Below are 14,282 nucleotides of genomic sequence, written 5' to 3' on the forward strand. Positions count from 1 at the left end.
CTTCCGTAGGTACGGGGCCATCGCAAACCGTCGGCCCGACGTACCGACGGTCGTTGTGCTAAATTTAGTTTTACAACGCATCTGCTGCCCATTGTGATGAGCGGGGAAGAGGGGGCGGAGTTCCGGCCGCGCATGCGCAGTCGAAAATGGCAGATCCGACGGACAAAAAAACGTTACATTGAACGTTTTTTGTCACGTCGGACCGCTAAAACATGACGCATCAGTCGCACGACGGATGTGACGTGTGGCCATTCGTCGCAATCCGTCGTCCATTAAAGTGTATGGCAAAAAAAATGGATCCTGCGGGCACATTTGCAGGATCCGTTTTTTGCCATAACGACATATTGCGACGGAGGCAAAAAGACAGAAGTGTGAAAGAGGACTTACTCAACTTCTCTCCAAATCGCACTCCACCACTTGTTCTCTTGACCCTATGTGCAACCCACCAATCTACGGTCTCTTTTCCCATTACCCTGTAGATTGTAATCATTCAGTCTGTCAATGTTATTTTGTTCATTGTAATTTTATATATGTACTTTGTATGTAAACCGTTTTAACATGTACAGCACCATGGAATCAGTGGTGCTCTAAAAATAATAATAGTAATAACAATATAATAATAACAATATACAGTATTTTTTATAAATGTTTTTCAATATATGTGCACAACTTCTCATTATATATACACAGATGATTAAAATTAAAGGGAAAAATACCTTAAAGCCATTTTTTTCAGTTTCTTTAAGCTTTTTTAGACGAAAATCTCCCTCGCATGGATTTAGAGCAGATGGTGGGGCCACACATGCACACTTGCAGTCTGGACCTGATGTTATGGTCTCCACAGTATAGAAGTCATCTGGCTGGGACAGACCCTTCTTAGACCTTTCACATGACTCTCTATTTAATGGTTTTACAACACATTTGCACTTGCAGTTGGATCCTTCTGATATTGCTTTTACTTTATCATAGTCACCAAGTAACTGTAAAAAGAAAAAACAAAAACAAAATTAGTTTAGAAGTTCATAGACAATCTGTTTTTTACATCTACTGTAGCTAATCGCCTTGTTTATACCCTCTAAAGCAGGGGTGGGGAACCTCAGGCCCCAGGGCCATTTACGGCCCTCGATGACCTTTTATCAGGCCCCCGAGCAGATTCTCAGGGACGGCATTCTTGGGCAGGGAGGTGTATTTTGATTACAACCAGCTCATTAATTTCTTCTTGCTCTGTTAGCACACACACGCAGTGTTCACTACTGAACACTGAAGGGCATGCAATGAAAGATTACGTCCTGACACCAGTGCCAGAGTCAGGATGTACTTTGTGGGTAGAGTTTGTACGGCCCCCGAACGATGGTATAAATATCCAAATGACCCTTGGCAGAAAAAAGATTCCCACCCCTGCTCTAAAGGGTATAGCTGTTCCAGATCACAGAGAAGTACAGTGATCATGGAGCTTTGCAAATATATAAAGGCAGGTTTATCAATGCTGTCTAATTCTTAATTCTTAATCAGTGGAAATTTTGACTACTACAGTAGACAGTCTTAAAATATGCCAGATTTATCATAATGGCTCATGCTGTTTGATAAATCTGTCTTATTTTATGACTGTGTAGTCTAAGATTACCCCACTTTGTATTTAACTTACTGGTGGCCAAAAATGTGTGCCACAATTTAGACATATTTTTATATATTGTGCTAACAGAAAAAGTCGTGCCTCCTTTCCAGATAAACCACAATCTTTTTCATCAAGGCCACACACTCTCATTAGCGAAGTTGTAGAAAGTGTCTAAAACACAAAATAAATAGGATGCAGGTCAGGCAAGGCAGTTTTTTGGCACAAATTGCACCAGAATTCTGCCATATTTTGACTGATAAATGTCCCCCATAGTTAATTTATAGCCAAACATAAATCATAAATAAATAGTTCACAGTAACTCAAAAACTGCATAGCAAATATCTAGTTCCTTACTTAAACAAAAGTGGTCCATAAATAATAGTACACACCTATGCTTGCCTTAAAGTATTCATGCAGACACTTGTTGGTAGTACGGAGGAGTGACACCTAACAATGTCTAACGCGTAGTGAAACAAGGAATTTCATTGCCGCAAATTATAATTAGAAACATAGTTGGATTGGGGTGCTTAGAGCCGCAAGGTAGAATGGATTCTATGGTCCCAAACTACAGCTATTTGTGAAGCAGAGTGTAGACTGTAAAATACAGGGGCTCCTCTGCGTCTTCTGTGCCCATGCCATAACGGTGATGTACAATTATGACGGCTTGCAGTAAATGTATCTCTGCTACTGTGTAACAGTATGTTACAGGACAGGAAGGGGTTAAACGTTCAAGTGTTTAATTTCTAATGAACATAATATGCAAATTGCCTCTTCACAGAAAAAGAGGACTATATAGAACTCTATAGCGCCACCTGTTGGAAGTAGCGATCCTATAAGTCACAATCAGCCCTTTAACGAGTCGTGCAATATGACTTAGGATAAAAGCCAAATCAGTATCTCAATTCGCAGACACGGTGTTTCGGGCTGTTGGCCCTCGTCAGTGCGAAGCATGAGAACTGATTTTGCTTGGTGAGAGGCTCTGGACTGAGGTCTAATGAAAATAAAGAATCTCCTTATTGATAGCAGATTATCTGTACACACAACACAATAGCTGAGGCTGGGGCCAATTCTAACTACTGGAACTTTGCCACACATAACAGTGGCATAGTGACTAAATAATGTCAATACCAGTCCCATAAAACACATCAATAATATTCTCTTTATTGATGAGTATCAACCATTAGCCCCACACAACTGCCGCTGATTGACAGCTTTCTCCTACTGCACAGTAATAAAGATAAAGCTGTCAGTCAGCAACAAGATGGTGAGGGGAGCCACAGCTTATACGGTACAGACCAAAAGTTTAGACACACTTTCTCATTTAAAGATTTTTCTGTATTTTCATGATATATGAAGATTGTACATTCACACTGAAGGCATCAAAACTATGAATTAACACATGTGGCATTATATACTTAACAAAAAAGTGTGAAACAACTGAAATTATGTCTTATATTGGTGAGCAGCATGGTGGCTTAGTGGTTAGCACAGCAGCCTTGCAGCGCTGGAGTCCTGGGTTCTAATCCCAACTTGGACAACATCTGCAAAGAGTTTGCGTGGGTTTCCTCTGGGTACTCCGGTTTCCTCCCACATTCCAAAGACGTACTGATAGGGAATTTAGACTGTGAGCCCCATTGGGGACAGCGATGATAATGTCTGTAAAGCGCTGTGGAATATATTAGCGGTATATAAAGATTATTATTATTAAAGAATATATTCTAGATTCTTCAAAGTAGCCACCTTTTGCTTTGATGACTGCTTTGCACACTCTTGGCATTCTCTTGATGAGCTTCAAGAAGTAGTCACCGGGAATGGTTTTCACTTCACAGGTGTCAGGTTTAATCACCCTGTCAATAAGTGGGATTTCTTGCCTTATAAATGGGGATGGGACCATCAGTTGTTGAGCAGAAGTCTGGTGGATACACAGCTGATAGTCCTACTGAATAGACTGTTAGAATTTGTATTATGGCAAGAAAAAAGCAGCTAAGTAAAGAAAAACAAGTGGCCATCATTACTTTAAGAAATGAAGGTCAGTCAGTCTGAAAAATTGGGAAAACTTTGAAAGTGTCCCCAAGTGCAGTGGCAAAAACCATCAAGCGCTACAAAGAAACTGGCTCACATGAGGACTGCCCCAGGAAAGGAAGTGTAATAATTATAGGGGATAACTCAGGAGACTCTTTGCGTGGAACAAGACAACTACAGGACACAGTTTTATAAGTGGTAAAGTCTATATTATCACACGGTGATTCAAACAGGTGCAGAGAGAAACTCAAGTCCACAACACTTGGTGCAAATATCAAATGCAGCTCAGCAGTCTATAGGAAACTTCAGAGGAAAATGCAATCATGCACAAAGTCTATGAAGCACAATTATTCTTGAGGATACTTGACACAAATAAGTCCTTGCTTAGTCCAAAACACAGATAGATATGCTAATAAGGCAGTACAAATAATATCTTAGCTCAACCAGGGAGGTCTGGGTAATAGTCTCAGATTCTTGCAAAGCAGAAACAGCTTACATGTCTAGCAAATGCAGATGGAAGTAAACACGAGCAGCAGATGAAGGAGGATTACTGGAACTGGTGTATGCAGCAGGAACTCAGGGCAGAGTAGCAGGATCACCACACAGGTTCACAGGAGCAGGTATATAGCCAGGGAGTCAGCAGAGGTCAGGAGCTGGATGCAAGGCAGAATACTCTAGCACAGACTGAAGGCTGGGGTGGAGTTTTATAGCAGGAAGACACAGTGCACATGAGACCAAAGACGCCATCTTGGAAAAGGGCAGTAATGCACAAAAAGGTAATAAAAAATGTTCAGAGTCCTGACAAGAAGATCAAGAGTCACCTCTGCTTCTGAGGATAAGTTTATCCGAGTCACCAGCCTCAGAAATCGCAGGTTAACAGCAGCTCAGATTAGAGACAAGGTCAATGCCACACAGAGTTCTAGCAGCAGACACATCTCTACAACAACTGTTAAGAGGAGACTTTGTGCAGCAGGCCTTCATGGTAAAATAGCTGCTAGGAAACCACTGCTAAGGACAGGCAACAAGCAGAAGAGACTTGTTTAGGCTAAAGAACACAAGGAATGGACATTGGACCAGTGGAAATCTGTGCTTTGGTCTGATGATAGATTAGCAGCTGCAGCTTGGATATACCAGACTGTTGCACAACTCTTAGGGTAGATAAATCTTATTCAGCAGGAAGAGTGTAACCCCTAACATAAAACATAACTTTTACTAATATGGTTAAAATAGACAAAAATGAACAATTAAAAGTGCTCACGCCGAAAACTGTGCAGGTTAAAAAACTGGTTCAATCTCACCGATTGTAGACGTGGGATACCCGCAGGGATGATAAAGGGTCCCAAGGGGGGGGTCCAGTATAGCACCAAAAGATATGGGGTAGGGGACCAGTTCCTTACTCCCCTGTCGTGCCCCAGCAAATAACTCCTGTCCTTACAAGGACAGGCCCAAGTAAGCCCTGCTATGGACACCCCCCACCACAAACTCTGTAGCCAACGCCTCCCAACGCGTTTCTTCTCCGGTCACGGAAATTCATCAGGGGAGTTTTAGAAAGATCAATGAACGAGGTATGCTCAAATGTCCATAATAGTCCAGGTATCAGCAGTGGCTGTAAACCATTAAGATAGGTATTTAGATGTGGCCGCTCGCCACTATCATTTTAACCTGCACAGTTTTCGGCGTGAGCACTTTTAATTGTTCATTTTTGTCTATTTTAACCATATTAGTAAAAGTTATGTTTTATGTTAGGGGTTACACTCTTCCTGCTGAATAAGAAGCTTTGGTCTGATGAGTCCAAATTTGAGATCTTTGGTTCCAACCACCGTGTCTTTGTGCGACGCAGAAAAGGTGAACGGATGGACTCTACATGCCTGGTTCCCACCGTGAAGCATGAAGGAGGAGGTGTGGGGGTGCTTTGCTGGTGACACTGTGTTAGGGGTCAAGTTCCCGCCTCTGCACAGGGGGAATCTCGGGCCATCTCCGCTGCGGTCTCCCATTCTTCTCCTGCCGCAGTGGAGACGTCGGTCCCAGCGTCTTGCTCATGCTGACTCTGTGCAAAGAGTTGCTGCTGCCTTTCCTGCTTCTGCCATTGAGGCCAGTGTTGGGCAGCGGCGAGCAGACACTGCTGGGACTAAGTCCTACTTTCCTCGTTCTGAGCATGCCCAGAGTAAGATCTCTCAGTGGAGATCGAGGGTCACATGTTCAGATACTGCTGTCAATTCTATTGTTCCTTCTAGGAAGGTCCTGTAGGTGCGCAGGCTCTGTAGCAGCCTCTCATTGGTCCTTCTAGGAAGGTCCTGTACGTGCTGCAACTATTTAAGGTGTTATGGACCTGGTGGTTAGGTGCACCAGGAATGACCTGATAGTTAAACACGGAATCGGGACGAGCTCTGGGGAAATGGGAACTCTGCTGACCGCAAACCCTACTCCTATCAACACAACTAGAAATAGCCGTGGAGTGTGCCTGACTCTGCCTAGACGCCTCTTCACAGCCTAAGAGCTAACTACCCCTAAAGAAAGGAAACAAAGCCTCACTTGCCTCAGAGAAATTTCCCCAAAGGTAAAAGCAGCCCCCCACAAGTATTGACTGTGAGTTAAGAGGAAATCTGTTATGATCCCAGTGGTAGAGGATCTCTGGAATTCCGGCAAGGTCAACAAAAACAAAAGAACTGCTCTAGGGAGGTGGAAACTGGACTAACCGCATAACTGATCCTAACACAACAACTAGAAGTAGCCGGTGAACGTGCCTACGTTGATTCTAGACGTCTCGAGCCAGCCGGAGAACTGACTACCCCTAGAGGGAAAATAAGACCTCACTTGCCTCCAGAGAAATTGAACCCCAAAGATATAGAAAGCCCCCAACAAATAATAACGGTGAGGCAAGAGGAAAACACAAACGTAGAGATGAACTAGATTCAGCAAAGTGAGGCCCACTAGTCTAGATAGGCAGAAAATAGATAGTGAACTATGTGGTCAGCAGAAAACCCTGCAAAAACATCCACGCTGAATATTTCAAGAACCCCCACACCAACTGACGGTGCGGAGGGAGAATATCAGCACCCTAGAGCTTCCAGCGAGCTAGAAAATCACATATTAAGCAAGCTGGACAAAAACACTGAAAAATGCAAATGATCCAAAGTATTCAAAACGGACTTAGCTTTTCTTGCATGAGACAGACGAAAAGGAATCAGGAGGAGACCTTATAGGACTGGATACAACGATGCCATGCAAGAGACTGAGTCCAGAGGAGACCTAAATAGGGAACACCCGCTGCTTAATGACACAGCTGGAGCCTAGGCCTGCAACAAGACATGCCTCACACAATACCGTTAGTGACCACCAGAGGGAGCCCAGAAACACAGTTCACAACAGAAATCACAAACACAGGATGAAATAGGCTTTAGCAAAGAGAGGCCAGTCTAACTAAACAGATTGAGGATAGAAAAGGGATCTTTGCGGTCAACACAACAAACTACAAAAACCACGCAGAGTGTGCAAAAAATACCCCCGCACTGACTCACGGTGCGGTGGTGCCACTCTGCACCCCCGGAGCTTCCAGCTAGCCAGGCAGTTTCATGATAGCAAGCTGGACTAGAACTTAGCAAGAAAAACCATAAGTAACAAATGAACAAGCCGGAACTTAGCTTTTGCTGGAGTAGACCGGTCCTCAGAAAGATCCAGGAGAGATCTGAACCAGTACTAGAACATTGACAGCTGGCATGGAGTAACGATCTGAGTGGAGTTAAATAGAGAATCCTAGCCTAGCCCTAAACGAGGGCAGCTGGGGAAGGAATCTCAGAACCAGCAGCTCTCCTCACAGCCACCAGAGGGAGTCCAAGGACAGAACTCACCGAAGTACCATTCATGACCACAGGAGGGAGTTCGAGAACGGAATTCACAACATTAAGGCTCGCATGGCCGCACGGCCATGCGCAAGTGTCTTTTCAAGTTATGTGCTTTGCGCCAGTGTGGTCATGTGGTTGTATGTGTTCAGGGACCCGGCTGAAATAAGCCCCTAGAAGGGCACAGAGCTTTGCTTTCTCGGCTGCTCTGTGAAGCTAACAGAGCTGGTTCATACCGCCATATAGTGCCGCCGTTTCCTAGCCGCAGGTTCTCCTGCACGGTGGACCCCGGGCTGCGAACGCGTCTGTTTCAATAAAACATTTATATTTACTCGGTGCGTTCCGCTAGCCCTAACACACTGTTGGGGATTTATTCAAAATTGAAGGCATACTGAACCAGCATGGCTACCACAGCATCTTGCGGCGGCATGCTATTCCATCCGGTTTGCATTTAGTTGGACCATCATTTATTTTTCAACAGGATAATGACCCCAAACACACCTCCAGGCTGTGTAAGGGCTGTTTGATCAAGAAGGAGAGTGATGGGGTGCTACGCCAGATGACCTGACCTCCACAGCCACCAGACCTGAACCCAATCGGGATGGTTTGGTTTGAGCTGGACCGCAGAGTGAAGGCAAAAGGGCCAACAAGTGCTAAGCATCTCTGGGAACTCCTTCAAGATTGTTGAAAGACCATTCCCGATGACTACCTTTTGAAGCTCATCAAAAGAATGCCAAGAGTGTGCAAAGCAGTCGTCATCAAAGCAAAGGTGGCTACTTTGAAGAACCTAGAATATAAGATGTAATTTCAGTTGTTTCACACTTTTTTGTTAAGTATATAATTCCACATGTGTTAATTCATAGTTTTGATGCCGTTAGTGTGAATGTACAATTTTCATAGTCATGAAAATACATAAAAATCTTTAAATGAGAAGGTGTGTATAAAACTTTTTGTCTGTACTGTAAATGCTGGGGGCTTCAGCAGGTGAAAATATAACAAGGAGTAAACCACACATGTGACAAGCACAGTTCTGTCACCACCTTATTATGTCGTTTCTTTTAAAGGGGTATTCTCAAGTTTGGAGCTGGTGACATATAGTGACCTATACTACGCCCTGACAGCTGCTGTGCAGTACCAGGGTATAACATCCACTTTATGTATAGTTTTCATACACTGCTATTTAAAACTTTGCATGATTGTTGATCAATGATGATGGTTGATTATTACCAGCAGTGATATTTTACTATTCTGTGCAAAAAGAATAGTAAAATATATTTAAATAAGAATTATCTTTTTATATTTAAATATAGTAGTAAGAAAAAGGGATTATTAAATGCACAGTAACTTTAAATTTCGTATGTGATGGTATTCATTATGCAAACTAGGGGGCGAGTCAGTGAGGGAGCAGTGACCTGTCTGTAGTCTGCATTATGAACATTATGAACAGAGCACCACATACCCCAACCCCGGACATGAGAATCTCAAACACAACTGAAAATAAAGATTAAGAAACAACCACAAGATGGATTTCATCAACCAAGGTATCATTTTATTCAGTATAATGGCACCAACCTGACACTGTGTGTATGGTTGACACAGTGGACCATTCCATATTATTACAGACCCTCTCATCCCTTGGCATCACAGACTTGGCCCTATCCTGGATCTCATCATACCTAACAGACCGGACATTCAGCGTCTCCCACTCACACACCACCTCCTCACCTCGCCCCCTATCTGTCGGAGTCCCACAAGGTTCAGTCCTTGGGCCCCTGCTCTTCTCCATTTACACCTTTGGCCTGGGACAGCTCATAGAATCTCATGGCTTTCAGTATCACCTCTATGCTGATGACACACAGATCTACATCTCTGGACCAGATATCACCTCCCTACTAACCAGAATCCCTCAATGTCTGTCCACTATTTCATCCTTCTTCTCCGCTAGTTTTCTGAAACTTAACATGGACAAAACCGAATTCATCATCTTTCCCCCATCTCACGTGACCCCCCCAACGAACCTATCCATTACAGTAAATGACTGCCCACTCTCCCCAGTCCCACAAGCTTGCTGCCTCGGGGTTATCCTTGACGCTGATCTCTCCTTCAAACCACATATCCAAGCCCTTTCCACTTCCTGCCGACTTCAACTCAAAAATATTGCACGAATCCGTTCATTCCTCAACCAAGAATCTGCAAAAACTCTAGTCCATGCACTCATCATCTCTCGCCTTGACTACTGCAACCTCCTGCTCTGTGGCCTCCCCTCAAACACTCTCGCACCCCTCCAATCTATTCTAAACTCTGCTGCCCGACTAATCCACCTGTCCCCCCGCTATTCTCCGGCCTCTCCCCTCTGTCAATCCCTTCACTGGCTCCCCATTGCCCAGAGACTCCAGTACAAAACCCTAACCATGACGTACAAAGCCATCCACAACCTGTCTCCTCCTTACATCTGTGACCTCATCTCCCGGTACTTTCCTACACGCAACCTCCGATCCTCACAAGATCTCCTTCTCTACTCGCCTCTTATCTCCTCTTCCCACAATCGTATACAAGATTTCTCTCGCGTATCACCCCTACTCTGGAACCCTCTACCACAACACATCAGACTCTCGCCCACCATCGAAACCTTCAAAAAGAATCTGAAGACCCACCTCTTCCGACAAGCCTACAACCTGCAGTAACCACCGATCGACCAAACCGCTGCATGACCAGCTCTACCCTCACCTACTGTATTCTCACCCATCCCTTGTAGATTGTGAGCCTTCGCGGGCAGGGTCCTCTCTCCTCCTGTACCAGTTATGACTTGTATTGTTTAAGATTATTGTACTTGTTTTTATTATGTATACCCCTCCTCACTTGTAAAGCGCCATGGAATAAATGGCGCTATAACAATAAATAATAATAATAATAATAATGGTTACTATGCACAACCCTGCTGACAGGTTCCCTTCAAGGGCTCATTCAATAGTCTGTCTTTCCAGTACGTGTGTAATTTTTTTCTTCACAGATACCACATGTACTAAATATAACCTATGGTGCTATTCACATGTCCTTGTTTTTACTGTGTGTTTATGCAAAACACAGAAACATGTACATTTTTCCCAGCAGCACAGATGACAATGGCCAATACAAGTCTATGGGTCTGTGAGAAACACGTACAGCACATAAATGGCATCAGTATAGTATAAAAGAAGCTTTATAAATGTATTTATTAATCCATCTGTGATGACAAGTAGTAAAAACAGACACAGGGATGACACACTGATGAGACACTGATTGTAAAACCGGACACACTGATGATAAAAACAGACACACTGACCAAACAGTGATGACACCGGCACCATTTCTTCCCTATACACACGTCGTCAAAATTGTTGGTACCCCTCGTTAATGACAGAAAAATCCACAATGGTTTCAGAAATAACTTGAATCTGCCAAAAGTAATAATAAATAAAAGATCTATGAAAATGAGCAAATGAAAGTCGGACATTGCTTTTCAAACATGCTTTCACAGAATAAAAAAATAAATAAAACTCATGAAATAGGCCTGGACAGAAAAGATGGTACCCTTAACTTAATATTTTGTTGCACAACCTTTTAAGAGAAATGTGATGCCCACTGTTAGAAAGCTTGGTTTCAGTCTCAGGTCTTGCAACAGGATAATGACCCAAAACACACAGCTAAAAACACCCAAGAATGGCTAAGAGGAAAACACTGGACTATTCTGAAGTGGCCTTCTATGAGCCCTGACCTAAATCCTATTAAGCATCTTTGGAAAGACCTGAAACATGCCATCTGGAAAAGGTAACCTTCAAACACGAGACAACTGGAGCAGTTTACTCCTGAGGAGTGGGACAAAATACCTGTCGAGAGGTGCTGAAGTCTCATTGACAGTTACAGGAATCGTTTGATTGCAGTGATAGCCTCAAAAGGCTGTGCAACAAAATATTAACCCCTTAACGACCGCCGATACGCCTTTTAACGGCGGCCGCTAAGGGTACTTAAACCACAGCGCCGTTAATTAACGGCGCTGTGGAAAAAGTGAATAGCGCCCCCCAGAGTCGGATTTTCTCTGGGGTCTCGGTTGCCGAGGGTAGCCGAGACACCAGAACATGATTCGGGGGGTTTTTACCGACCCCCGAGTTGCGATCGCCGGTAATTAACCGTTTACCGGCGGTCGCAACAAAAAAAAAACAAAAAGCGATTTGCCGTTTAATTTCTCTGTCCTCCGATGTGATCGCACGACGGATGCGTCGTGCTTTGGCGGACCGTCGGCACAAAAAAAGCTACATGTAACTTTTTTGTGCGACGTGTCCGCCATTTCCGACCGCGCATGCGTGGCCGGAACTCCGCCCCCACCTCCCCGCACCTCACAATGGGGCAGCAGATGCATTGAAAAAACAGCATCCGCTGCACCCGTTGTGCGGCGCTTACAACGCTAGCGTCGGTACGTCGGCCTGACACACTGCGATGGGCCGAGTACGACGCTAGTGTGAAAGTAGCCTTAGGCTTCTTTCACACTTGCGTCGGTACGGGGCGGTCGCAATGCGTCGGCCCGACGTACCGACGCACGTTGTGAAAATTGTGCACAACGTGGGCAGCGGATGCAGTTTTTCAACGCATCCGCTGCCCAGTCTATGTCCTGGGGAGGAGGGGGCAGAGTTACGGCCACGCATGCGCGGAAATGGCGGACGCGACGTACAAAAAAAAGGTTACATTGAACTTTTTTTGTGACGACGGGGGCTAAAGTTATGGTTAGGGTTGGGGCTAAAGTTAGGGTTAGGGTTGGGGCTAAAGTTAGGGTTAGAGTTGGGATTAGGGTTACGTTTGGGATTAGGGTTTGGATTAGGGTTAGGGTTGGGATTAGGGTTAGGGGTGTGTTGGATTTAGGGTTTTGATTAGGGTTATGGTTAGGGTTGAGATTAGGGCTGTTTTGGGGTTAGGGTTGTGATTATCGTTAGGGTTGTGATTAGGATTATGGATCGGGTTGAGATTAGGGTTAGGGGTGTGTTGGAGTTAGGGTTGGAGTTATAATTTGGGGGTTTCCACTGTTTAGGTACATCAGGGGGTCTCCAAACACGACAGCCAATTTTGCGCTAAAAAAGTCAAATGGTGCTCCCTCCCTTCTGAGCTCTGCCGTGCGCCCAAACAGTGGTTTACCCCCACATATGGGGCATCAGCGTACTCGGGATAAATTGGACAACAACTTTTGGGGTCCAATTTCTCCTGTTACCCTTGTGAAAATAAAAACTTGGGGGCTAAAAATCTTTTTTGTGGGAAAAAAAATATTTTTTTATTTTCACTACTCTGCATTATAAACTTCTGTGAAGCACTTGAGCTTTCAAAGTTCTCACCACATATCTAGATAAGTTCCTTAGGGGGTCTAGTTTCCAAAATTTGGTCACTTGTGGGGGTTTCTACTGTTTAGGTACATCAGGGGCTCTGCAAACGCAACATAACACCCACAGACAATTCTATCAAAGTCTGAATTCCAAAATGGCGCTCCTTCTCTTCCGAGCTCTGCCGTGTGCCAAAACAGTGGTTTACCCCCACACATGGGGTACCAGAATACTCAGGACAAATTGGAGAACAAATATTGGCATCCAATTTCTCTTGTTACCCTTGTGAAAATAAAAACTTGGGGGCTAAAAAATCTTTTTTGTAGAAAAAAAAAATATTTTCTATTTTCACTACTCTGCATTATAAACTTCTGTGAAGCACTTGGGCATTCAAAGTTCTCACCACATATCTAGATAAGTTCCGTGGGGGGTCTAGTTTTCAAAATGGGGTCACTTGTGGGGGGTTTCTACTGTTTAGGTACATCAGTGGCTCTGCAAACGCAACATAACGCCCGCAGACCATTCTATCAAAGTCTGCATTCCAAAATGGCGCTCCTTCCCTTCCGAGCTCTGCTGTGCGCCCAAACAGTGGTTTACCCCCACATATGGGGTACCAGCATACTCAGGACAAATTGGACAACAACTTTTGGGGTCCAATTTCTCTTGTTACCTTTGTGAAAATAAAAATTTGGAGGCTAAAAAAATCTTTTTTGTGGGAAAAAAATATTTTTTATTTTCACTACTCTGCATTATAAACTTCTGTGAAGCACTTGGGCATTCAAAGTTCTCACCACATATGTAGATAAGTTCCTTGGACGGTCTATTTTCCAAAATGGGGTCACTTGTTGGGGGTTTCTACTGTTTAGGTACATTAGGGGTCTGCAAACGCAACATAACGCCCGCAGACAATTCTATCAAAGTCTGCATTCCAAAATGGCGCTCCTTCCCTTCCGAGCTCTGCCGTGCGCCCAAACAGTGGTTTACCCCCACATATGGGGTACCAGCATACTCAGGACAAATTGGCCAACAACTTTTGGGGTCCAATTTCTCTTGTTACCCTTGTGAAAATAAAAATTTGGGGGCTAAAAAAATCTTTTTTGTGGGAAAAAAAATATTTTTTATTTTCACTACTCTGCATTATAAACTTCTGTTAAGCACTTGGGCATTCAAAGTTCTCACCACATATCTAGATAAGTTCCTTGGGGGGTCTATTTTACAAAATGGGGTCACTTGTTGGGGGTTTCTACTGTTTAGGTACATTAGGGGTCTGCAAACGCAACATAACGCCCGCAGACAATTCTATCAAAGTCTGCATTCCAAAATGGCGCTCCTTCCCTTCCGAGCTCTGCCGTGCGCCCAAACAGTGGTTTACCCCCACATATGGGGTACCAGCATACTCAGGACAAATTGGACAACAACTTTTGGGGTCCAATTTCTCTTGTTACCCTTGTGAAAATAAAAACT

The 14,282-nt window shown here is 44.0% G+C and overlaps 1 protein-coding gene across 3 annotated transcripts in view; it reads right to left on the bottom strand.

Annotated features, from left to right (window-relative positions):
- OLFML2B (olfactomedin like 2B) overlaps positions 1-14,282 on the bottom strand; it is a 626,988-nt gene that overhangs the window by 377,084 nt on the left and 235,622 nt on the right. For all 3 annotated transcript variants that reach the window (XM_077278505.1, XM_077278504.1, XM_077278503.1), the window contains exon 2: positions 717-980. In XM_077278505.1, coding sequence (XP_077134620.1) covers positions 717-980 — 264 coding nt within the window. The remainder of the gene's footprint in view (positions 1-716; positions 981-14,282) is intronic.

The sequence above is a fragment of the Ranitomeya variabilis genome, chromosome 8 (genome assembly GCF_051348905.1).
Source record: "Ranitomeya variabilis isolate aRanVar5 chromosome 8, aRanVar5.hap1, whole genome shotgun sequence".
NCBI classification, from domain to species: Eukaryota; Metazoa; Chordata; class Amphibia; order Anura; family Dendrobatidae; genus Ranitomeya; species Ranitomeya variabilis.